This window comes from Lissotriton helveticus, chromosome 8 (genome assembly GCF_964261635.1).
Source record: "Lissotriton helveticus chromosome 8, aLisHel1.1, whole genome shotgun sequence".
In the NCBI taxonomy this organism is placed as follows: domain Eukaryota; kingdom Metazoa; phylum Chordata; class Amphibia; order Caudata; family Salamandridae; genus Lissotriton; species Lissotriton helveticus.
Window position 1 is genome coordinate 471,264,274 of NC_136069.1, and position 27,372 is coordinate 471,291,645.

General features: G+C 42.8%; 1 protein-coding gene across 11 annotated transcripts in view; it reads left to right on the forward strand.

The window, feature by feature from the left end:
* LOC144772799 (uncharacterized) overlaps positions 1-27,372 on the forward strand; it is a 492,737-nt gene that overhangs the window by 178,842 nt on the left and 286,523 nt on the right. For 2 of the 11 annotated variants that reach the window (XR_013599846.1, XM_078657374.1), the window contains exons 3-5: positions 16,503-16,637; positions 17,067-17,167; positions 17,577-17,660. The exons of 5 other annotated variants lie outside the window; for them this stretch is intronic. Coding sequence is in view for 1 of the 6 variants with exons in the window: in XM_078657374.1 (XP_078513500.1) it covers positions 16,503-16,637; positions 17,067-17,167; positions 17,577-17,582 (242 nt within the window). In the remaining 5 variants the exon portion in view is untranslated. Of the gene's footprint in view, positions 1-526; positions 648-1,406; positions 3,525-16,502; positions 16,638-17,066; positions 17,168-17,576; positions 17,661-27,372 lie in introns of those variants that run through there. 4 more of the 11 variants (XR_013599850.1, XR_013599844.1, XR_013599845.1 and 1 more) reach the window with 3 other exon arrangements.

The following is a 27,372-nucleotide window of genomic DNA, read 5'->3' on the forward strand; positions in this document are numbered from 1 at the left end:
ATTTTCTTCGTTTGGATTTTCTTGGCATCTACTTTCAGTTGCACTTGTTGAGGATTGGAGCTTTGTGCAGCACATCTGGTAATTCTCGTTCTTCAAGAGGAAAAAAGAAAAGGAAACTTTTCAATTTTTTTTTTGTGTGTGTGTGCTCTGCTCATCGCTTTCTACTCTGTCTGCTTTGCTGCAACATCTGCTGTATATGTGTTTTGTGCCATACACAGCCTGTGTGAGGACTTTGCTGAATTTGGTGTTTCTGCCTGTCCTTACTGGCTCTGTCTGTTACCGGGTTCACTTTTTCATTTGCGATTCAAGCTCCAGTTCTCCTAGCAACGCATAAACATTCTGCTGCTCAGCAACTACCACGTGGATAGTCTTAGCAACGCTGACGCTCTGTTGTTTTGTGACTTCCAGTCATCACAGATCCAACGTTACGATTTACCTCAAGTTTGTGACGCTTTCGGCGGCCATTTTGAGTTCTGCACTTCAGAGGATTTATTTCATTTAAACAGTCTCATCTCTTTGTTTGCAGATTTCGCAAGAAGATCTTACCGATCTACCTCGGAACTGTTTTCATTTTCTTTGACAACGTTTTCACCAATTAGATCAAGGATCCCTAATCTTCGGTGATACGCACACCGCGTGTCTTTAAGGTACTTTGTTTTTTTGGGGGGGGGGGTTCACCCTCAGTGACACGCACAACTTGTGTCACATTAGACATTCATATTTGCAGGTTCTTTCCCTCATTTCATCTCACCAAGTCTGAAATTGTTCCACCTCCTTCCTTTTTTTTGAGTGCTGGGGAACCTTCCATGGATTGGGAACCAGTATGTCTGGCTTATGTTGATGTATTAGAAGAGGGAGAATGTGAACCTGAGAGGGATTGGTTTAAAAGAGTTCAAACCATTAACTGCATTAATTGATCCTGGCAATATTGATGTTTATGAATATGCTTCCTCACAATTGAAACTAAGGTTTGGGAAAAAAAATATTGTCATGGAAAGATTTATGTTTTATTCCCGAAAACAACACGCTGATGAATCTATTGAAGACTTTGTATCAGCTCTTAGGTCACGCGCTGTCACATGTGATTTTGAACATATAACTTATGAACAGGTTCTGAGGGATAACATTTTAATGAGAACCAATAACAAAAAAGTGCAAGAAAGATTATGGACTACGTCAGATATGTCTTTAAATGCTGCCATTGAAATAGCTAGATCTATTGAACATTCTGAGAAATTTGTAAAAGAAATTAGAGGCAATGATAAGAGTGATGTATTTACTATTTCAAAAGAAGTAGGTAAACAAAAAAAACCTTTCCCGCAGAAGAATGAAAATCCTACTAGAGTTGATTGTTAATTTAAAAATGTGAGGAATGAAAAGAGAAGTACTCAATTTTTTTGTTTTAGGTGCGGAGGTCCAGGACATTTGGCCAACTCCAAAACGTGTCCAGCTATTGATAAAACTCGCTCTATGTAACAAGAAAGGTCATTTTAGCTAATTTTGCAAATCAACTCAAAAGAGGGTAAACATACAAAATATGGATGATTTTGAATGTTCGTATGACAATAATGAGAATGACATTAATACTGTGATTAATGTTTGTGGTAGTGAAAAAGTTAGCAAATTTCCTACTTGTGATATCACTATTGATAATGTCAAGTGAAAAGTTCTTGTTGATTCATGTGCATAGTATACTATCATCGCTTTTGATGTGGTTAAGAAGAAGTGGCCTAATAAGGTTCTATCTACTCCTGATGTCACACCTGGAGAATATACTGGTCACAAAATTGATTTGGTTGGCTTCTTTTGGGCTAATTTGATGTTTTTAGGACGTAACACTTGGGAAAGTTTACGTTGCAAAATCAGGCCAATCTCTTTTTGGATGGCCACACCAAGAACAATGGGGAATTAGACTTCACCCCGGAGCTGATCCTCCTGTTTATGTCGTTTAATCTACCATTAAAGGGGACAATTCTAATCATTTCCATCATTTAAAAGAACAATTTCCAAGTGTTTTTAGTGGAAAACGTTGAGAATATCAAGGTTTCAAACGTGTTATAAAGTTGCACAATGATGCCGTACCTATTTGCCACAGAGTAAGAAATGTCCCTCTCACTTACAGGACCAGACTCAAAGATATGTTCAAAGACCTATGTGAAAAAAACATCATAGAACCCATTGAGTCATCACCATAGGTTTCTCCGATTGTTATTTCGGTGAAATCATCTGGTGAGCTCAGGTTATGTGTAGTCCTTCGCAGTCTCAATAATGCTATCTGGGTTGATGCCCATCCTTTGCCAAATTTGCATGAGATGGTGTCCACATTGGCAGGTGAGCAGGTATTTTCATGCTTCGATTTGGCCAATGCGTACCACCAAGTAGTTTTGGATGAGGGAAAAAAAATGCAAAGTTTTCCTGGACTGATGACATGTCACCAGCTTTTCAAGATTTGAAAGAATTCATAGTGAATGCCCCATGTTTGAAACCTTTTGTGTCTGCTAAAAAGTGTATTGTGAGGGTGGAAGCCAGCAACACTGGATTGGGTGGCGTTCTCTAACAAAGAGATAATGGCAAAGCATGGATTATAGTTTATGCTTCCAGCGCATTGAGAGACTCTGAGAAACATTCAGTTATTGAAATGAGTTGTTAGCGTGCGTTTGGTGGGCAGAACATTTTGAATCATTCTTATGGGGTACCAAGTTCACCATTAAAACCAATCACAAACCCCTTGTGTACATGATGTCACCTGGTGGAGGGCTTACTATGTCTGCCCGTCTGGCAAGGTTAGCCTCCAGATTGTAATCTTCCAGTGCCAAATAGAATATGTGCAAGGTAAAGTGGACACATGCTGATTGCATGTCTTGGTTGCATTCTCCCACTACTGATCTAATGGAAGAAGAAGAGTGTGAGGTTGCTTTTACTTTCTCATGATGTAAATCTGGTGTGTGGTGAACAAGCCAACTTACTTGAAAATGTTTGGTTGTAGGAAATGGAGAAAGATGTAGAACTTATTAATGTCAAAAAATACATTTTGTAAGGTTGGCCAGAGCAGAGAAAAGTATCAGGTGACATGATGAGTTACTTCAAAGTGCATGATGAGCTGGCCGTTGTGAATTGTTTGGTTATGAGAGGTGACAAATGTATCCCCCCCAACTCATTGAGAAATATTATTGTTGCAATTGCTCATGAGGGTCATTTAGGTATCTCTTTTACGAGGAGACGCATGAAAGAATCTTTTTGGTGGCCCGGAATGGACGTTTGTGTTGAGGATCTAGGCACTACGATAAGACCAACTTCCTACAGCATCTTACCCTTTCCCGCAACATTATCTTCTCCACGATGACTCTGCACTCGTTTGCAACAGGTTCTTCACTGATACAGACCCAGCGTTGAACAATGTGTTTACTGTTCCCACTCTTTGCTTACCTAACTGTTTTTCGACAAATGCTGTAAAGCGCTCCGATACCTTCGGGTCTGGTCAGCGCTATAGAAAACTCCAAAACAAAAAATAAAATAAAAACAAACATCTTGTACGTGCATGCATAAATTGTGCCAATAGTTACAAATCTGCTACAGCTTTGAGCTCTGAACCCCGCCCTGTAGATCTTCCATCTACTCCATGGCGTAAACTTGGTCTTGATATTGTTCGGCAGATTGGTGTTCTACCTAGACAAAAAGCTTTGGTATTGTTTTAATCGACTACTACTCAAAGTGGCCAGAAGTTAAATTGGGTAAGGATGTAACTTCACAGAATATCATAGAGTTCTTAGATGATGCGCTTTACAGAGAAGGGATTCCTGAAGAGTTTGTCACTGATAATGGCCCCCAATTTATCAGTAAAGAAATGGAATGTTTTTTGTAAAAATGTGGCATTGTACACAAGAAAATTTCTGTTTTCCATCTTGAGGCCAATGGCCAAGTTGAGCGATCTAATTGTGTGGTGAAAGAAGCTATTAAACTTTCTGTAAAAGGAGGTTTGAATTGGCGCAATGCGTTGTAATCCATGTTATTAGCGTACAGAATATCACCTAATTCTATTACTTTAGTTAGCCCATTTGAGCTTTAGAGAGGACGTAAACCTAGTACTAAATTAGGTACTTGGTGGTTGAAGAAGAATCTAGGTGAGATAAGTACATTTTTTAATGTTGATTATACCTTAGTTCACCGTAGAGTCAATGCATACAAGGAGAAAATTAAACAAGTCATGGAGAAGAAACAAGGATCTATAAGCAAACAGGGAATTTCAGTTGGAGATATGGTTTGTATAAAAAAAAGGAAGGAGTTACTAAGGGTTTTCCTGTTTGGTCTTCGCCCAAAAGAGTTGTAGAAGTTTTCAAACATGCTGTCAGAGTTGATGGTGGCAGTGTATGGAATCTGAATAGGCTTTCTTTGTTTAAGGGTATGAAATCTTCATGCAATGACTCTAATAGTGATGTATTTTTGGGATGTCAAATTACATGATGATGAATGTCATGCTTCTTGTTCTACTAATTGTGCTACTGTTTCTCCCAAAAGTGTGAGAGCTCATCTTCTTCCTGTAAGGTTCGAAGACTATGTTATGAATTAACCTGTTGTTTTTTCTTCTCTTTTGTGTTCTGTATTTGTTTTCTAAGGGGGGGAAGGTGTGTTGGGTTCACTGTTGCAATTCTTGCAGTGCGTGATAAGACACAAACATGGCACTGCGTGTCATGGCTCGTGTCGGTCTCGTGTCCGATACACGAGCTATGATCTTTTGAATTGGTGGTTGGAGAATTGGGGGCTGAGACAACGTGGGAAGATTATTCTGTACTGGACTTCAATGCTGTGTAGACATGTTCTCTGATTAAACACGCTACATGAATTCATCCTTCCTTTGTAATGCCTACAGTAAATGTGGTGACACAGGTCATGTGTTCAGTTTCAGGCTTAGGTTGTATTTCGAGGAGTGCCTCTCTATCCGTGTTACGTGCTCTTTTCAGGGCAGTTTTTATTTTTCTCTCCGGGTATTCCCGTCTGGCTAAATGGTTAGTTAGCTCAGATGATTGTGTTTAAATCATCCAGGTTACTGCAATTGCGTCTGAGCCGCAAGAATTGCCCATAAGGGCGGTTTTCTTGTAGGGCGTTTGGGTGAAAACTAGTGAATAGCAGGGGACTGTGACTATCTGTAGTTTTTTTTTTAAAGGTCTTAGTCTCCAATCTACTCGTTTTTTGGCTAATCATAAGGTCCAGGAAAGGTAGTTCCTGGTCAGGGATGTTGGCCGTGAACCGTAGGTAAGGGTTAAGGCTATTGACTCAGGTGACAATGGCTGGAATGATATCTTGCCCGCCTTTCCCAAATACCAGGACATTATTGATGTAACAACGCCACAAGATGATGTTATCCTTATAGGGATTAGTGTCAGTGAGGACATGTTTGGCCTCGAAGTCCGACATGTAAAGACATGCCAGACTGGGGGCGAATGCACTGCCCATTGATGTACCTTGGGTCTGATGATAGAGGCGGTCCTCAAACTGAAAATAGTTCTCTGTTAGGGCTATATTGGCACATTTCATAATGAAGCTTATGGGTGTAGAAGCTGTCCAGTTGGTTGACCTAAGAGTCTCCGATACAACCCCAAGTGTTGTTAGGTGCGGGATGTTAGTGTAGAGGGCCTCTACGTTTAGGGTGACCATGAAGTCCAGCTGAGTGCCCTCCAAGTTGTGATATTCAATCAGTTTCAAGACATCCCTTGTATCTTGGAGTAATGTTGGGGTTTCCTTGACCAGTGGTCTAAAGAAATGGTCACAGAACTTTGAGAGCGATTCTACGACTGACCCTATGCCTGATAATGTGGGCCTTCCTGGTGTTGGCGTGTGCCCTTGTGAATTTTTGTAACGGTATAAAAATAATCCTGGATTGTCATTAATGAGGAATTCCGCCTCATTTTTGGTAATCCATCCCTGGTTTAATGTAGCTGTCACCATGGATTTTATTTTTGTGATCAGCCATGTGGTAGAATCTTCCAGAAGGGGAGTGTATTACCCTCTGTCCTCCAGTTGGCGGGGCATTCCTTTCTGTAGTCGGTTGTAGACATAATGACAACTGCTCCCCCTCGTTGTGAATGGCCTCATTTTCCTGCCTTGAAGTATAGTGGAATGTTCATTTGTGCGATTATCTACAATCTCCTTTAGGACAGCCTTCTCAAAAGTGATAATCTCTGGTGGTACCATGCTTGCGTTAGGAGTGAACGTCGAGGGCTTTAGTAGGCATGAGTCGCACTGGTGGTGACTCAGGTTTGTTAGCAAAGAAGGCTTTCAGACATACTTTCCTGAAAAAGTTGTATAATTCACCGTTGGTTCTGAAGTTGTCGAATCTGGGTGTGGGGACAAAACCCAGACCTTTGTGTAGGACTTATTTTTCTACGTCACTGAGCTGCCTCGTGGAACGGTTGACCACTAACTTCTCTTCCCTGTCTGGCTACTGAACTCCATGTGTTGTTGGGGTTGGTCCTGGAACTGAACCTGCTTCAGTTGGTTGTAGCCTCCTCCTCTTCTTCTGCCTCTGCCCCAGCCCAGCCTCTGCCTAAAAAAGGTGGTTGGTGGAAGGGGGCAAACAGTGGTTGTGGGAAACTTGGGGTACTGCCATAATGGAGGTCCCTGATAAGGTGGCATTCTGTATCCAAACATTGGGTTGGTAGATCCTCTTTGGTGTTATTGTTGTCCACCCCAGCTGTACGTGCTGGAGTTGCTGCTGTTTGAAGAGTTCCTTCTTCGTAAGGAGTTACTCTCCTCTGATGAGTTGTCCTTCTGTGCTTGGCTAAAATCCTCTTTGAGATAAGGGTAGATCTTTTCCTTACTGAACCTGGAGATATCCTTTTGGAGTTTTGTGACCCTCTGTTTTACCAGGTAGACTTATTCTGCGCTATCTCACTGTTAATTTCTGCCGGTTTTGTTTTGAAAGCCGTGATAGTAATACTGGCTTTCAGAGCCAGTCCCTAGTGCATTTGCAAGCAACTAGGGACCATTCCTCCTTGAATTGTTTCTCTTCTAAAAAGATTATTGGCATGTTTGCAACAATAAGACCGTTAGGAGCTATGTTTGCTCGTAAGTATTCGGTCATTATTGCGGCATGCATAATGATTTTCATGAGTTGTCTTTTCATTTTAGTGATGGTATTCCAATCCCTACCTTGACTGCTGTATGCTGCCGCTCCATCTGGGTCTAAAAGTGAGGGTGTTCTCAGGATATCTGATACAAGATCATCGCTAAATGAGAGACCTTGGTTGTTCTCCATGGTGATACTAGGTAGGTGTAGGAGTTCCAGAGTACGTAATGTTGCTCTAGTGGTTTTGGTGGGATTTCCGACCAAAACGTAGTCTGTAAGGTTAGGTTCCACAGCTGGGCCACCGCGCGATCAAATCTCTTAAACAAGATGAACTAGGAGCTTTTTAACCAGATCTTGCACATGTACTCCTAAGTCGTATGTATGAAAAATAAACTAATATTAAGTTCCTGAGTGTGTGGGAGTGTTCAGGTCTGAGCGTTTTTCATACGGGTCCTCATAAACAGCCGAGATCGCTTGCCAAAAGGTGTTACAGGTGTTCACACTCATGGCATTGTGGACATTTCAGGAGGCGTTCCTGAATACCTATCCTTCATCCAGGGTTTATCGCCTACTTTGGCAGAGGCTCCTTGAATGTCACCTGCCAATCACAACTTTCAATAAAGCTCTAGGTACAGGAGAAGCAAACTCTGATGCCTATTCCACTATTGTTTTCATCATTAATATTTTGAGATTCTGCATTGGTTGGCCTCCAGACCTCTTCTGCCTCGGGAACCAGGACTCCTAGAACCAGCAATGCAAATGTTCCTTGCTCTTGCATCTGCAAAGTCTGCTCCAGCAAAGTTTCTGAAAAAGGGCAAGCAAGACCTCTTGTTCTTTCACACTGACCCTCAGCCAAACTCTGCAATTGTGTCTGTAGCCAGGAAGCTTAATGGCACATAGCCTGCATCCACTGTTCTTCCTGACAAGCAAGCATCCGGATTCAATGGGCAGTAAGAAGTGTGTGATCTCTGCAAATGCAATTAGGGCTGCTAGCACTATGGTCTTGCTAGTCATTTACGACAGGTTATTTGGGATTCTCCTCAGGGTTTCACTAAAATTTTGCCTTGAAGGAACAGATATTATTATTAAGCAGTCTTGCACAAAGGGATGCTGGTCTCCAGATAATTATTCCGGCTACTGATTCCCCTTATCTAACACCTTAAGAGGTTTGCCATTATTAAACCATGAGATTTAATTGTTGGCTTTGGTAGACTGGCTAGACTCGGCAACAAACTATTAATTCTTCCCTTGTCGGGCAATATTTTATTTGGAACAAATGCAGATTTTTTCTTTTTTTAAACATATTTTATTGTCTTTTCTATATGTCAGTATACATGTGGGTCCAGCATTACAACATATTGCTTTAGGCATGAGCCTTTGTCATAGCATAAAGTCATTTTGGCTTCATAAATTTACCATGAAATCAGTATCATTTAACGTACAATGCTACTAATTTTCCCGTTATAGTCATGTACCGTCGTATCCCCCCACCCCCAAAACAAATGGAGATGATGAGATGAATTATGTGAATATGGAATTGAAGCATTAATGCCTGTGGTCCTTGAGAAAAAGACAAAAAAAAACATTACAAATCCTTCACCAGGCCTTATTACCTGCATGGGTTCAAACCTTCAAATGTGCAGGCAGCAATTTCAACCACAAAGGCAACATTACCATCAATGTGGACACTAAAGGGGGACGTGGCCATCAAGTTTTGGTGACCACAGGAAAACCAACAGCAAAAGAGCAATTCTTCTCTTTTACTTTCTTCGTTAGTCACTCTGGTGAGGAAAGCATCATAAACCTTCTGAAATAGTGGCAGAAAATAATTAGAGACGGATGCAGAATACTGTGCTGTATGGCTGCATAATGAAGTTACCTCCAAGCATAGTGTTAACAATGCTAGATCTTTCTGACACTAATCCAGTTGACTAGAATCAAAAGCGGGAACTACTACAGCACCACGAGTACCTATTTCTTGTATAAGTCAACAACATACTGATTCCATTGGTAAGAATCAGCCATGACCTTTAGCAAACGTTGGGTAGTCGGTTCCTCTGGCAAAAAAGCACTGGATGCCTCTTTATACCTTAACTTTTTATTTCAATTTTCATATTTGGTGACCATTCAGAGAAAAAGCTGGGTGCGTACATGAACTCCTCCTCTCATCTTCCACCATTTTCAGTATTGTTTCCATCCATTCTTTATATCAGTTTATCAAAATACACTATAATATATGAAATATGACACTCATTTACCTAAAAAGCTCCCACATTTTTTACTTGAGCTCCACAACTGACTTATTTGTCACTGCAGTGATCTGGTATCCCAGGCCAAGTTGTATTGTCCCGGGGAAGATAAAGAGATTTAATTTAACTGCAACATCTCATTGCCTTGAGCCCAAGTATAGGAGTATTTTAATGTTTGTACTGCCATGTAGATCTCCCACAATCCCCTGAAGTGTTTTCCTGAGTTTCAACCAAATGTTCTAGACTATCCTAATAATGACCTTGCCTTCTCTCGCCAGATGGAACTCACTCCCAGGCACCCTTTCATAGTATGTAACAAGACCCTTTTATGCAAAACATCTAACACAATTACAAGGGGGAAGAGAACACACTTCCTTTCATCCCAGCACAGTTCACTCAATTGCATTCTGGTAAATGCAGAACACTTACTTCAAAGTTGCTTTAGTTCTTCACCAAAGTTGGTGCAGGTAGTGCTTTTATCTCTAGACACGTGTTTCTGAATTTAGCCCTTCCATCAGTACAGAGCAGAAGGGGTAAAGAGCAGAGAAACGTCACCTGGGGTTGCTGAAATGCTGCCCATATCTTCACAGGTCCGTTTAAAAGGCTTCCTTGAGCCAGCAAGCTGATGAGCTTTTTTAGACGCATCTATGTTCCTGTCAGTGGTACTGTGACCTGTGAAGACTTAGGCAACATTTCCAGTAATCCCAGATGAAATAGGTTTTGACATCTACTGATGAGGATGAAATCCAGAAACACCTGTCTAGAGATGTTCAGCACTATCCTGCACCAACTTTGGTTAAAAACCACAGTTAATACTGAAGTAAGCACTAAGTGTGTACTGTATTCACCATAATGCAAAGAGGCGAACTGTGTTGAGATGTGAGGCTGTGTGCTCCCAATCCCCATTCTTTCTAACACAATTATATGCACGACACAACTCCATTTTTATTTATAATCTCTATTTTGATTGTTTTATTTTATGTAACTCATTGCTCATGAGACATGGTCCACTTTTCGCCCAGGTTCAAATGTAAAGATCTTTTTTATGTAGGACTTTTGCAGCAAAAACTTACAGCGTCAGGCGGAACGAAATTAACATATGCTTTCATGAGTTAATTTTGTTCTGCTTGATTATTAGTTGTTAGGTTTTTTCACATCAGGAAAAATCGGGTATGGAAGAAAAAGTCAGTGAAACCAACTGGAAAATCACGAGACGTTTTTTCTGACAAAATGTTTCCTCTCCCCTCTCCTACAACCCCCACCTCCCTCTTTCATCTCCCACCCTATAGAGAGCTTTCAGCATACAATTACCACTTGCTCAAAGCAGGTAATAAATGTTTACCTTGAGTCCCACGAAATTGGGAAAGGAATTCTGTGCGGGTTGAAGGCCTGAGAACCTGGCGCCACATCTACCCACCCCATGTAATTCCCCATTCCATGGAGTTTAATTAATAATTGCACCGTACTAGCCAGATTTACTGCACAGTTTTAATCAATTTGCATACAAATTTACCATGAAGTAAATCTGCCCCAGACCTGCACTATTCGTAATTGGGACCTTAGATTGAAGCAGTTTTTCAGTCTCTTAATAACTCCACCCAACTTGTCTCCCACATCTACCTTGATGCCATGGATCTCTTTGATAAGATTCATTTCACCAGTCATTAGATAGCCAATTCCTCCAATAGTAAGCATCATTTTGAATCAACAGAAATTAAATTGATAACTAATTTAGTACATTCTAGCCTAATTCCCCAACTATGTTATGTTATATTAACCCAAATTATATAGCGCAACAGCTGCCTCAGCGAAGAGGCGTCCCGGCGCTGCCAGCAACAAGACATAGAGGCTAAGGCCTAAGCCATGGGGAAGAGATAGGTTTTGATCGCCTTCCGAAACATCAGACAGCGAATCTGGGAGGGAAGGGAGTTCCAAAGTTTAGCTGCTAGGCTGCGAAACGACCGTCCACCGGCACGTACACGTTTCACCCGACGGACGGTGACCAGGCATTGCCCCGAGGAGCGCAAAAGGCGCAAAGGTGTACAAGGCACTAACAGATTGGCCAAGATACCCAGGAGGAGGTCTTCAGAATTTTAAAGGCCAGGCAAAGGGCCTTGAATTCGATACGCTTGCCCATAGATAGTCAATGTAACCGTCAAATGGCACCGGTTGTCGTGCAGCTTCTAGGGAGCCCAAGCAGGGCTCTGGCTGCCACATTTTGGACTCTTTGCAGACGTGTGACCTCATCCTTATTAGCCCCAGGTAGAGCGAATGGGCGTAGTCCAGCTTTGACAAGATAGCCGCTTGGACAATGGTTTGTCGGGTGGACAGATCAAAGTACCCCAACAGGGGTTTCAACCCCCGAAGTAAGCCAAAACACGTGCCAGCCATTTTCTTGGAGTGATCCTGAAAACTGAGGGTCGAGTCCATCCACACCCCTAGATTCTTCACCACCAACTTAGGGGTGGGTGGGCACCTAAGAATATCCGGCCACCAATGCTCACTCCAGAACTCTGTGTCTCTCCCCACCAGCAACACCTCCGATTTGTTGGCATTAAGCTGGAAGCAGTTGGCGTTCATCCACTCCGCAACTGCCGCCAAACCGCTCTTAAATTTGTGAGCATCCCGTATAATGTCAGCTAAGCATCCTATTTTAGAGTTCTGGCATGAATCTCCATAAGTAGTCGCACCTCCAGAAAATCAGGATGTCTATCTCCTCAGATAGTAAATGTTGTAACTTATAGAATTTAAGCAATTAGCTGGCTGCAGCAGACAGTTACAGATGTTCACAAGTGTATTTCAAGACCAGGTTTTTGTTTCCCTATGAAACGATGAACCATCTACTTCAAATTGACCATTCAAATCTTTAGACTCAAGGTTATGATATAAGGCAGCTCCCTCGTCCTTTAGCATTTTGAGGTTGAAGTTGATATTAAAGTATGTTGCATACCTCACTTAACAATTTTAAAACCTCATTCGACGTCTTCTGAAAACAACTGTCTATTAAAGCCTCCAGTTAGGAATATTTAATCCAAACTGAATTTATCTAGTAAGATTTCTCGCTAAAACCAGAAGTTTCCTTAGCAGGGGCTTACTAAATGCTTATTGTTAATGATAAATATAATCATGTGTGTTAGCTGACTTAGTTGCTTTCCCAAGACCACTGTACTATTATCAAATCTATTAAATAAATATTTTGATCAGAATAATCCTTTGCTGTCTCCTTTATTGCTTTGAAGTGAAGTATGGAATAGTGCAGAGAAGCTGGCTTTATTTTAAAACCATTTGTTAAAAAAAGTGTGATAAAAAACGACCCTATAAATTTGACTGCATTGTATCATTCATACAGCACTCCATACCTCTAATGGGGTCGCAAAGTGTTCCGATGTACATTGGATTCCTAGATCCCGACAGCATGACATGCACCAGGTCCAATGCCTAGCAGTAGTGCAGACCCCTTTTTTTTTTAGAACTTCAGAGATTCAGGAAGGGCAACAAGCAAGCACTACAGAAAGAACGAGCTACAAAAAGATTAGGAGGGGCAAACGTAGACCAGGATCCCAACGCAAAGTAAAGAGTTGGGATGACAACCAGATCAGGAACACGAACCCAACAAACATAAGTAATGATGACTGTACAGATGTGATAAATGGTATCAATGTTGTTAATTTGTCAAGCTATACACCAACTGAAATCAATCTTTTGAGCAGAGGTTTGGGATTCTGTCCTAGTGCTTACCATAACTTTACAGCCTTGCATGTGAGTTGTTTTAAATTTACTAGAAAACTCAAACTACACACATTTTTTGCAGACAAACACAAAATGTCATCTAGTCCAATTAATCTTGAAGTAACAGGATCTTAAAATCAGATCTAGATTTACACCTCAACTTTCAGGTCCCAATGTGATTGATACTTTTCAGGAATTGGTATTTGAAGATCTATACAAGCTTGAAGATAAGCTTCAATCCAGAAAGTTCAAAGCCAAACACAATTTGTCACCTAGTGAGAAGGCGGCCTTAGATAATCGTACCAACAACACCTCCCTTGTCATCCGAGAGGCAGACAAGGGAGGGAATGTGGTCCTCATGGATAAAGTGGACTATTTTCATTAAATAGACAGGCAACTCTCAGATCAGACCACTTATGCTCAATTGACATGCAATCCCATAAAATCGACTGTATTGCTAATTGAAAAAAGATTAAAGCACTGGCGAGCAGAAGGTCTCATTTCAGACTCGGAATACAAATATCTCTTTAACGATACACCTACCAGTCCTTGTATATATGTACTGCCAAAAATACATAAGCAAGGCATATTCCCCCCAGGAAGACCAGTCATCTCAGGGATAAACTCCCCAACAGAAAAAATATCGGAATACATTGACATGTACCTTCAGCCTCTTGTAATTAATCTACCCTCATACATCAAGGATACTCAGGACATTCTAAGTAAGATAGCAGATGTAGAGTGGGTAGAAGGACATCAATTAGTTACAATGGACGTATGCTCATTGTATACGAGCATACCAGGGGATCAAGATATTAGTGCAGTCGAATATTTTTTGGACAGTCTTCCTATCAATATGTATGAACACACGGTCATGTTACTTGACCTGATTAAACTTGTCCTAGATAATAACATCTTCATGCACAATGGACACTGGTTTCGCCAAATCAGAGGAGTGGCAATGGGGGCAAAATTTCCCCCCTCATTTGCAAACCTGTACATGGGTCTTTTTGATCACACATGTTTGGCGGAACTGTCCGGGACATCTATTGGAATGTATCCTTTACTGGGGAAGATTCATTGATGATATTCTGTTATTTTGGGCAGGAACAGACTGAGCTTGAAGAATGTGTTTTGCACATTAACAATAATGATTTCAACTTGTCATTTACAAAGGAACATAGCACCAGACAGGTGAATTTCTAGGATCGCACCATCATTTTGGACAACAGTAGGCTGAAAACATTACCTTACAGGAAAACAACAGCTTGCAATGCTGCACTGCACGCTACTAGTGCACATCGGTCTTTGCAAATCAATGCAGTCCCCTATGGGGAAATGTTGCGAATTAAACGGAATTGCAGCGATGAAACTGAACTGAGTAAAGAGTTGGAAACTGTAGAACAGCGTTTTCAGATGAGGGGATATTCAAAAACTGTAATCAACCAAGCTAGACAAAAGGTGAACAAGGTAAAAAGAAGCCACCTGCTGGTAAACAAGAAGAAAAGAAAGAATCCGAGAATGAGTAAATGTAACTTTATTACTCCATACACCACCATCAGTACGGATGTTTATAAGATTCTTAAAAAACACTGGCACCTTCTGAGTCACGACACCACTCTGAGAAATGCCATAGGACAGAATCCCACTATGGTCCATGCAAGAGGTCGCACTTTCAGACAACATTTGTGCCCAAGTTTCATTCCACCAGTACAAAATACAACCTGGCTACCTGTTGCCCCAAGTGGTTATTAGAGGTGCGATACTTGCAACATATGTTGCTTTGGAATCCATGAAATCACAAGCTTCCAATACAATTCCAACAAGACATATTCCATCAGGTGTTTAATGAACTGCAATACCAAATTTGTGGTTTATTGTATTAAATGCATTTGTGGAAAAATCTACGTGGGGAGCACGATAAGGTCACTAAAAGATAGGATTCAAGAACATATTTGTGCCATTAGAAACAACAATACACAGTACCCCTTAGCAGTACATTTTAACACCACACACAAATCGAATGAATTACTGAGACTAAGCATCCATGGCATAGACACTGTTGAGCCTGAGCTGAGAGGTGGCAACCTGGTGTCCTGGTTACGCAAACTAGAAAGTGCGTGGATCATCAAACTACGGGCAGTTGAATGTGGGATTAATATCGACAAGGAAATATATGAATATCTGTAGTTTTGTTTGAGAAACAAAAGAGTTCCTTGTTGACATGTTGTTCTTGTTTGGTATCACCTATGTCTGTCAAATCTACTAATTATGATTCATCCACTCTAGTTCTTTCAACTGATACTAACTGCATGAGTTATGGTGAACATTCTTCCTTTAATATCTGGATAACAGCCTCGATCACCATAACATTGTTCCTATGAAGAACCATCTAGACAGATTCTAATCTGTTTTATACAAATACGGTGATAGAAAGGTCAGTGTTCGTTATTAAATTGGTCAAGTGAGCTGCTCTTCGCTGAGGAGACTTGGGTCTCCATAGTGTAGGTCGTTGCCGCAAGTGAGTTAGGTGAAATAACTACATAGATCCGGGTTTGTACTTATGATTCCTGTTACTTAAATCAGCCACCTGTCAACTGTTGCTGTATGGATCTTCTGCGTATACTCTATGTTGTTAAAAAAGGCAGTGACTTCACAATTCGAATGTCCGTTGTTACTTCGAAATAAAAATTGGTCGAGTTAAGGTTTAAAAATAGCTTTAATCTTCTCTAGACATGTCCATCATCCATTTCTGACAAAGTTAGACTGTCAATTGTTGCTGTATGGATCTTCTGCGTATACTCTATGCTTTAAAAAAAAGGCAGTGACTTCACAATTCTAATGAGGCATTTTGAAATGGCCTCATAAGTCCTGTCTCCATGTTCGTTGTAATTTCGCCATAAGCATAGGTCGACCTAAGGTTTAAAAATAGCTTTAATCTTCTCTAGGCATGTCCATCATCCATTTCCGACAAAGTTAGACATTAGTAGGGTACGATTATATATGTGTCGGATATTTTTAGCAATGCGCCAATATTGGCAACAATAGGTGCGAGTTTTAAAATAAATCTTTTTTCTTGCACAATTTAAAGAATATATAGATTCTAAAATAATCTATATGCTACAGGGATGACGTTACATCACGTCTCTCAAGCACCCGTACTGATTTTAATACACACATACTGCCAGTCCACTTTCTATTGCCATGAAAGGGTGCTATTGCAGTAGCTTAAAAAGATGGCGGAAACACCAGGTTCGCGTCTAGTTTGGATACCGGCAATAAGAATTGGGACCGTCGTGATACAGGTAGGAGACCCGCTACGAAAGCACACAGAAGCGTCAAGCAGGGATTTCCGCACTTTTCGCACTAACAATTGTTTTGAAAAATTGGATTTTTGGAGTTCAGCTATTGGAATTAATTCTGCACCTTACTCTCGCCCCCCTTGTTCCCGCGCTTTTTAGGCTTTCGGACGTATCTAGGTGCGCTCAGCATTAATTTGGACTATCGTGGGCCGCGAGGAAAACGTTCGCAAACCCGCAATTGTATGCATCTCCGAGTCACCAGCACAGGCTCAACATTGCTTTTTTACTTATGGGGTAAGAAGGCCGAATTGGTACCTTTCTTTGAAATATTTATTAAATAAAATGTTAGTGATAGTATTTTGCTGGGAGATGGGAGCCATTTTATATTCTCAGTGGGGAAGTAACATATATAGTTTGGACACTTTATATTAATTGTTTTGTCCTACAAGGCACCGTGAATAGTAAGCGTTTTTGGATTTGTTATCCTTAGAATGAGACAGTCACTGTCAATATACATCTCGAGCCAGGTTTATGCTAAGCAAACAATAACTGCCATCACTCGAAATTATAAATTACATGTTAAGTTTTCAGTATTGCTGTGTGCATTTCAAGAGTGGTCATAAACTTAACTCATATAGTGGGCCATTTAGATGACCACTACATCTTGTGGATTAGGGAATGACGATAGTCTATAAGACCTTTTTTTCCATATATATTTTCTAGGAACTTGGTATTCACAGTGCTTTAAAGATTTCTTATTTATCAAACTGGACATCCTTTCGACAGCAATTATTGCACTCACCAACGGGATTATTATCTTTGAGGTGAGATTATACATATTCAACCCCAGCTTTATTTACACTTGGTACTGGGCCCTTTGCACCACACGAAAATAGGATATTACTCTCACACTGCTCGGGTGTTTCTAGTTACACTAGGTACTTTTCCCACTTGTTTCAATCTATTTTCTGAGTCTCACACTTGGTCCACCTTTTTAAATACACTCTCCCCTCTGCAATGGAATCCTAATTCACTTGCTTTTCTTTATTCTTGGACATGGATGTCATTGCATAAAGCTTTTAATGTTTGGATGTAATACTGCCGAGGACTTAAGGAAGCACTCTGTTGAACATCATGCATGTTGAGGGCTAAAAGAAAAATATATGTATGAAATGCAAACACTGTGTGGAATGTAACATCTGCAATAGCTGATGCATATATATCCCTCTGCAGCCTTGAAAAAGCCCTGCGGGCGAAACGCACGTCGGTTGCTGCTGTGTCTTCACTTACATTGGAAATAAAAACTAAATGACCTGATTTTGCAGTGTGGCTGAAACATTCTTTGAAACCTTGCTCTTGGGACAGTATATCAAGGACTCCTTGGAAACATATCACAAGGGAATTGTTCCCGCAATCTTTGCGACTGAGAAGTTTATACTATTTTGCCATTGGATTACAGATATAGTGATCTAGTGTGCTCTGGTGCAGTGTGGTTAATCTTTGCTCTGGACCTCCTAGGTCTCGAGATCAGTTGTTACCCTGGTGGGTGGGTATTAAGACGCCATTTGGAGCACCTCTTACAATTTGAATCTAAAAATTGCTTGTGGACTTAAAATGTCATAGTATGTGCTGACCGAATAGTAACCCCACACTCTTTTTTTCTAGTATGGGTTGTAGTTTGACCTTTATGGAAAATGTCAAGTATGGGGCATTAGGGTTAGAAACGAGCTTTAAACATGGTGTGTTGCTGCGCTTAGGTATGCAGTGTAGCGGAGAGTGTGAGAATAAACACAGTGTTGCAGAGAGTGTGAGAATAAACACAGTGTTGCAATCAGATACTTAACATCTCTATGGAGGGCTGAATTATACCATATGAACCTCTTCTGATGTGGATAAGTGATGCCATATGTAATAGAATATACTGGTCTACCCAAGAGTGAGAAGCACCAGCTCTACAGGCAAAGTTACACAACCAGGGAAAATGTATGGTGTACACCCGAAGTGGCATAAACCCCAGTTCTAGGCATGAAGAAACCAGAAAATGATATATGCAGTTTACCCATGAGTGACATAAGCCTTAGTGCTGACAGCAGAGTTAATTAACAAGAGAATGCTATGTAGCGTCCACTCAGAAAACACATAAGCTCTAGTCCTGCCAGCACAGTTAGGCAATATCCACTGAACAGTGATATAAGCCAACATTTTTGCACCACTGTTAAGCAACTAGAGAATGCTATATTGAGACCAACCGCCAATAACTAGAAAAGCAAAACCAGACGAGACAGGTAAGGAGCACCAACACTCTAGACACGGTTCTGCAGAGCCAGGTTCGACTTCGTGCCTCCCCTGTTTCCGAGATCCAGAGTAGTCCCCGCTCAAAGGAAGGAATTTTTCGCGTATTTGAGCGGGCCGACCCATCTGGTGGGCCTTCGGTTCCCGCGGGGTTGGAAGGGGCCCCATCGGATTAGACACAGTCGGCTCGCGCCATGGCGCCAGGGGGTCTCATGGATCCGATTCTGAATTAGGGTTAACACTGGTCGTGCCAACGTGACCATCCCCAGCGTCAGAGCCAAAGTTGGTGCCTTCGGCGATGCCGGCCCCCACTGGCAATGCGAGACCTATTCTTATACCTGACGACTTAGAGTCGGATAGGCGTCGTTCAACGTCAACTCTGGCCCCAATGTAGCCCAGAGGTTTCATGAGGACATTTCAGGCATGGGTGAGGAGTGGGAGGGGTCTATGGACCCTTTAGAACAACAAATAGACCAGATGGACTGGTATAAGGGTCTTGGGGAAGCCAGTGGACTGGAAACATCCCCAGATACTGGTGTGCTCTCTTCACCGAATGTGGCTACAGAGAAGGGGGCTTCTTATGCCATGGTGGTAAGGACTGCAGCAGAGGTCCTTGGACTGGAGCTGCCCTCTATCCAGGTCAGGACTAATCTCTTGACAGAAGTGCTTCATCCTGGGGCTTCTACATCCAAACCGCTTTTGCCCTTTAATGAAGCACTGACAGATGCTCGTGGTCCAAGCCTAGCACAGGGGCTTCTGTGAACAAGACAATTGCACGTTCCATCGCCCTGCTCCGGGCGACCCAGTGTTATCCAGTATTGGGGTATCTTTCATAGATTCACATGCCTGAATCATTCCCCGTTGCGGAGTCCCACGGTAAAAATATATATACATAAGCAGTGCCTTAGTAAGAACTGTAGTAGGCTAAAAAAGAAAAGAGGCCCAGAAGGCCCAACACTTAGTAGCTTATCTACCTCATTATATGAAAAGAACTAAAAAATAGTTCCAACCAATCAGTTGCCAGCACCCTCTAGAACCTTCCCAGCAGAGGCAGTTCTCCTCAGATTTTCACTGCACGTCGTGTAGAAGGGAGTCTCCCTGTGTGCCTACTCAGTTTCTTCATCCTTTACCCTTCAAAATGTCTGACAAGAAAGCTCTCTTTAGAGCCTGCAGGACCTGTGATAAGAAAAGGGTCCATGTAGAAGATCAGCACAAGGACTGCATCTACTGTTTACATCCTAACCCTGTAGTTAAGGATTGTAGAATATGCCGAAACTTCCCTGCTAAAAACCATCAGAGACAGGGAAGCAAGGTTGCTTTGATGGCTGAAATCCTCGTCAGCTGAGGAGGATGACAGGGCTTCAACATCTAGCAAGAGGGCTAGATCCCACGACAGCTCCTCTTCTGAAGGAAGAAAGCACCACCCGGCTTCTCATGAGGCTTCTGACCAGTCACGAAGGTCTCCCATTTCTCCCTCTGGATCAGCTTTGTCTCTGTCCTCTGAGATTTCCAAAAGGCCTTCAACCTCCAGAACCGTGAGTAAAGCCCAGATCAAAACCCTTTCTCTAGTGTCTTCTCATACGGTATATGTGACCTCTGCTGCTCCTCTTTCTACAATTACTGTCTCTACCATGGCTATGTCATCACCTATTGTGTCTTCTAAAATATCTACTTCAAAGAAATTTAGTGTGGCAAAGGACTCGTCGAGAAAGAGTTCCTCCTCTAAACCTCTGTCGACGACCGCATCGACGTCTAGTTCCTCGATGACAAAGACACAGTCGACAAAGAGCCCGTCGACGACGAAGACACCGTCGACGAAGACGACACCGTCGTGAAGAGCCCGTCGACGAAGAGCCCGTCGACGACGACGTTGTCAACGACACCGTCGACTAAGATTACCCCGTCGACGACGAAAAGCCAGTCGACGAAGAATTGGTCAACAGCGATTCCTCCAGTGTAATAGGCTACACCCATTTCCTATACTAACTTCCAGCTAAAAACCTACCACAGGCAAGACTACAGCAATATCTCTCCGTTACTGCCATCGCATATTTTGGAGACGTTTGTGGAAGATGAGGAGTCTGATGAGGAGGGTCCTTTCGGCATAGCTCGCCATCCTTCAGAACTACAAATAAAATGCCAAGATGATGAAGCCGAAGAAGATTTCCAAGAACATTTTTACCAGGAAGATCTCTCTACCCCCTTATCAGAGACATGCCTGAAGGGTTTCGCATCAAGGAGAGACCAGTCATCTTCCTCCTTCTTTGATACAAGACCTACAAGCCATGTTGGCTGATTATCGACAAAGGTTTCCTTCAGAAACGGCTGTTCCTGTTTTGCCTCCCGCACCGGCTGAAGTACCAGCATCGCTACCTCAGGTGGAAGTTCCTAGTTCTCAGAGGCAGCCCTCTGGGTCAGCACCGCAAGGGCACCACGATACTTCATTCTCGGACGAGGAAGGTATTGAAGAGGGTGAATTACCCGACAACACTGGTGATGGGGATCTTTGGGATGATTACATCATTCCTATGCCCTCTCCACCTATTCCTCAGTCATCAGATCGGCGGCTTCCACAACCTCATGCAACGAGCTGCGACTAGATTCCAATTACCAGTCAGTATTGAGCAGTCTGACTGCTTCTTGCATGATTTTAAAGAGGATTATAGAAACATTACAAGAGCAATTCCAATTATAGACTACATTTAGAATGAAGGTCTTAAAATCATGAAAACGCCTGCCTCCGTACCTGCGGTTCTTCCGCAGATTGAGAAGAAATACCGAGCTCCTCTGGATACTCCATCTTGCCTTATAGGTCATCTACGTCCGGATTCAGTCATATCTCAAGGTGCTCAGTAGAGATCAAAGAATGCAGCCACACCAATTTCAGCTCTGCCTGATAAAGATGGTAGAAGATTGGATCTGATAGGAAAGACGTTTTCCACTAATGCTGCATCCTCCATTAAGGCTGCAAATTCACAGGCAATTCTCGGTCGGTACGACCGCCAGATGTGGTCGGATTTGGCAGAATTCATAGACCTTATCCCGGAAGATTGCTGACAAGGGGCAAGAAAAATTGCATTGGGAGGTGAACGAGCCGCATCCAAAGTTATTGACTGCGCTCTAGACATCGCTAATACCAACTTCAGACAGCTTGCAGCGGCTGCGATAATTCGACGCCAAGGATAGCTTAAGGCAACATATTTTAGGCCAGAGGTACAAACCAAAATCCTGGATATGGCCTATGACGGCGATTCATTATTTGGAAAGCACATAGATGAAACCTTGTTGGGTATCAAGACTGATACAGATACTGCAAAATCATTGGCTGCTCTCATGCACAAACGGGGATCTTTCCAAGGAGCCAGAGGTCGTGGCTTTACATCCAGGGGAGGTTATCACAATCAGCAGAACAGGCAGTACCAGTCGCAATACAAACAGCCTTACTATCAAACGTCATACAGACAATCTGCCTCTGATAGTTTCTCTCGTCAGGGCGGATGAAGGCGGTCAAACAACCAAGGTCGCGATTCCAACAGGAAACAATGAGTTCAGCAGGACGCCAGTCATTCCTTCCTCCATCCCTGTGGGCGCAAAGATCTCAGCCTTCTTTCACCACTGGCAGTAGATCATGTCAGATCAGTGGGTCCTCGACCTAGTACACAAGGGTCACACATTGGAATTCACCTAGCAACCACCTACGACCCTGCCCAAGGGTCCCCCCCTCGTCTTCACTTACTTTTCGAAGAAGCCTTAAACATGCTCCGCAAAAATGCGATAGAAAAAGTTCCTTTGTTACAGAAAGGAAGCAGGTTCTACTCTCGCTTCTTCCTCATAAAGAAAAAAATCAAGGGAGTGACACCCGATTCTCGATCTCCGAAACATCAACAAGTTTCTGAAGAAACAGAGTTTCCGAATGGTTACACTTGCCGAAGTTTTAAGTTGTCTCAACAAAGGAGATTTTATGGCTTCTCTGGACTTGGAAGATACATACTTCCATATCCCTATACATCCCAAACATCGCAAATACCTACGATTCACAGTGGCTGGCGTCCACTTTCAGTTCAAGGTACTCCCGTTCGGACTGAAATCAGCACCAAGGATCTTCATGAACTGCCTAGCACCGATTTCTGCAGCTCTGAGATCTCAAGGAATACAAGCCTGTCCTTACCTCAACGACTGATTGCTCAAGGGTCCTTCGGAAAGACTAACGGAAGAGGCTTTTTCAACATGCCTATACCTCTTTTCAAGCTTGGGACTCACTCTCAACAAAAGCAAATCACAATTACAGCCTCTCAAAGTGATACCTTTTCTGGGAGCAAGACTGGATACCATACATTGCAAAGCATTCTTATCAGAAGATCGCCAACTAAGACTGCAAAGCCTAGCAAGGTCGATCTCAAAAAGAAAATTATCCATAGGATCATTCGACGACTCTAGCAAGGTGACATCGCGCATGATTTGCGAGCTTCATTGGTGGTCTCAAAAGACAAAACTGTCTCCGGGCCTCACTTTCTTGACAACTTCCCCAGAATTCGTTCTAACAACGGACGCATCCATGGAGGGCTGGGGAGGCCATCTTCAGAACTTCAGAGAAGAAAGTCCCACAAATACCAACAAAAACACATCAACAGTTTGGAGCTGGTGGCCATTTTTCTCTCTCTGCAGGCATTCCTCCCGAGGATTGCGGGCTCCTCAGTGCTGGTCCGTACTGACAATACGACCAGCATGTATTACATCAACAACAGGGGGGAACGAGGTCACTATCTCTATCGCAGGAGGCTCAGGAGCTGTGGGAATGGGTTACAGCACCCGGTATAACCCTAAGAGCAGAACATGTCAAGGGGATTCAGAACACTTTGGCCGACACCCTCAGCAGATCTCTATTAGGATGTCAACAGTGGGAGCTGGAGCAGAAGCAAGTGGAAAGGATCTTTCACATTTGGGGCAGGCCAACGCTAGATCTGTTTGCGACAAGAGAGAACAGCAAATGCCTATATTACGCCAGCAGATTCCGTCAAGAGGGAATGCCCTGTCCATGCGATGGTCAGGGATTTATGCGTACGCTTTCCCCCAATACCATTGATACCGAAAGTGCTTCAAAAGATGAAGATGAAGAGGAAGCGTTGCCGTCTTAGCATGATCGCACCCCGCTGGCCAAGGCAATATTGGTTCCAGGAACTACTTCTGTTATCACAGGAACATCCTGTTCGTCTATTTCCAACACTCACGATGTTGACAAGGGAAAAGGGTCAAATACTACACCCAGATCCACAGTTGCTGCACTTGCACGCATGGCTCCTGACTTCTTAGAATTACAAGATCTGAAACTATCTCAGGATTGTCGTGAAATTCTATCCAAATCTCGTGCCCAGAGTACAGTCAGGACTTATCACTTAAAGTGGAAACGATTTTGTCATTGGTGTGAGGCAAATGATATTCATCCAATCCAAGCTCCAGCGGAGGATATCCTTCCCTATTTGCTATATCTGGCCAAAGCGGGGCTTGTGTTCTCCTCTATCAAGGTTCACCTCGCTGCAATATCCAGATTCCGGAAGAGCTCTAACAAACCTTCACTTTGCACTTCACTTATGAAACAATTTTTAAAAGGTTTTCCCCCGAATCGTCCGCCACCTCCGGAGTGGGAATTAAACACAGTTTTGTCTCAGCTAATGAGAAGACCATTTGAACCAATTCACAAGGCTGAGCTCAAATTTTTAACCTGGAAAGTGGCAATTTTATTAGCTCTTACTTCAGCCTGAAGGGTTAGTGAAATTCAAGCCTTCACCATTTCAGAACCCTTTTTGCGTTTTATTAGAGATTACGTGATTCTTCGGACAAATCCAAAATTCATCCCTAAAGTACAGTCTCGTTTTCATCTAAATCAGCCTGTAAAGCTTAAAACCTTCTTTCCGGGCCCAGTCACGCCGGCGGAAAGAGCTTTACACTCTCTCGACGTCAAGCGTTGTCTTAAATTTTATTTACTGAAAACTAAGGAAATCAGGCGATCCAATCAATTATTTGTCGCCTATGGTCAAGCCGCACTGGGACATGCTGTAACAAAGGCAGCTATAGCCAGATGGATTGCTTCTGTTATTCAATTTTGCCATGACAAAGCCATCAAAGCGCATTCCACCAGGACTATGGCGGCTTCTACTGCACTATTTGATGGTGTTACATTAGAAAACATCTGTCGTGCTGTGTCATGGAAGAATGTCCACACGTTCAGGAGACAGTACTGCCTACAATCTGCGTTGCAGGACGATGCAGCTGTGGGACAAGCTGTTCTTCAACATCTTCATTAAGGTTAGAATTATATTGTCTTTGATGCTGCATTTATATATGTATATATATATATATATATATATATGTGTGTGTGTGTATTATGTTAACAGATGTTAATTGATGTCTATTATTGAAAAAGTATGGTCCATTTACAATATTCTAACCTTCCCGGATGTGTTTGGGAGTATATACACCCTGTCTCCCACCGTCTGCAAACTACACTATTTGGCTTACTGCTTGCTATTCTGATTCAGGCATGTGAATCTATGAAAGATGCCCCAATACTGGATAAGTAAACAAGTTAGTTACCTGTAACTCCAGTAATCCAGTATTGGTATCTTTCATAGATTCACATGCACCCCCCCTCCCCCCCGGCGAGACAGTTCTTTATTTGGGATCCCTACTTCCCACTTGTGCTAAGAAAATCTGAGGAGAACTGCCTCTGCTGGGAAGGTTCTAGAGGGTGCTGGCAGCTGATTGGTTGGAACAATTTTTTAGTTCTTTTCATATAATGAGGTAGATAGGCTACTAAGTTTTGGGCCTTCTGGGCTTCTTTTCTTTTTAGCCTACTACAGTTCTTACTAAGGCACTGCTTTTGTATATATATATATTTTTACCGCGGGACTCCCGCCTCGGCGACGGGGAATGATTCAGGCATGTGAATCTATGAAAGATACCAATACTGGATAACTGTAGTTACAGGTAAGTAACTTGTTTTCTTCCTCTGCCAACACACACCCCTGAAAGCTTGGTGGTCCAGGCTTTGATGTCCCATGGCGTGTTCCTTTCTGCACCTTCGGATAGGGAATCCAAGAGGCTGGATACACTTGGGAAGAAAATGTTTTCTTATGCCAGCCTTTGCGGTCAGTGAATACCGCATGGTTATTGGTCCGACCTTGGAATGGTAGCTAGAAATCGTCTGCCACCCAGCCCTCAACAGCTGCAGCCTCCAAGCACTCCTAGTTTGAGTCTGCAAGACCACTCCACCCCAGTTGGAGGGAGAATTCATTACCATCTCTTCCACTCCAGGTGCGCAACATTGGACAAATGGTGAGTCTTAAAGATAATTCAGGATGGCTATTCTCTGCCTTTTTCTTTCTTTCCCTCCACCTATACTGCCAATTCAGGAACGGCTGGCGGAGGATCATATAGCTTTACTCCAAGAGGAAGTTACAGCTCTCCTGGCCAAGGGAGCTACTGAAAGGGTTCCGATTTCAGAAGTAGACATCGGTTGTTATTCTCGCTATTTTCTGATTCCGAAAAAGAACACAGGGTTGCGACCCATTTTAGATCTTTGGACCGTCAATCTCTTCCACAAAAAGGAGATGTTCAAGATGCTCATGTTGGCTCAGATCTTGTCTGCCCTAGACCAAAGAGACTGGCTGGTAGAGTTGACTTACAAGATGCGTATTTTCACATTCCCATCTTGCCTGCCCATAGACGTTACCTGAGGTTGAAGGTAGGCCATTAGCATTTTCAGTTTACCATGCTACCTTTTGGTCTTACCCGTGCTCTTAGGGTGTTCACCAAGGTGATGACTGTGGTCACAGCTCATCCGCACAGGTAAGGAGTTTGTCTTCTCTTACCTCAACGACTGGCTGTTGAAGGTGCCTTCACTCCAGGGTGTCGTCTACCACCTCCAGACTATGGCGGACCTCCTGCATTCACTGGGGTTCTCCATAAAAGTGCTGAAGTCACACCTGACTCTATTTCAGATGCTCCCATTCATCTGAGCTGTTTGAGACATGGCGCAGTTTCAAGTTTTTCCTCTCTAACAGCGAGTCCAGGATATTCAGGTTATGATACCAATATTTCAGTCTTTATCCTGGATTTCGGTGAGACTGACTCTGAGGCTACTGGGCCTCATGGCCTCCTCCAGTGGGCGCGGCATCAGAGGAATCTCTCCGATATGGTCCAGATCTCGGAAGGAACTGCAACAGACCTTCAGTGGTGGTTGACGAACCGCAATTGGGTCAGAGACCCCTCTACCTTCCCCAACCAAATCTCACAGTAGTGACAGATGTGTAACTCCTGGGAGGGGGGACCATCTGGGAGAGGTGGAGATCAGGGGACACTGGTCTCCAGCGGAGTTGGAGCTCCACATCAATTTGTTGATCCATTTGGCACTGAAATAATTTGTTCCCTCTGTTAAGGGGAAGTTAGTGCAGGTGTTCGTGGACAACACCACCGCCACGTGGTACTGTAACATGCAGGGCAGGGTGAGGTCATGGACTCTTTGTCAAGAGGCTCTGTCTCTCTGAACATGGCTGGAACAAGAGTCATAACCCTGGTGATTCAACACCTGCCATGTTCTCTGACTGCTAGGGCGGACAAACTCAGCCGCCAATGCCTAGTGGATCACGAATGGCGTCTCCAGGAGGAGTTGGAGCAATGACTCTTTCAGCAGTGGGGAGAGCCTTGGTTAGATCTGTTCTCCTCCAAAGAGAACGTGCAA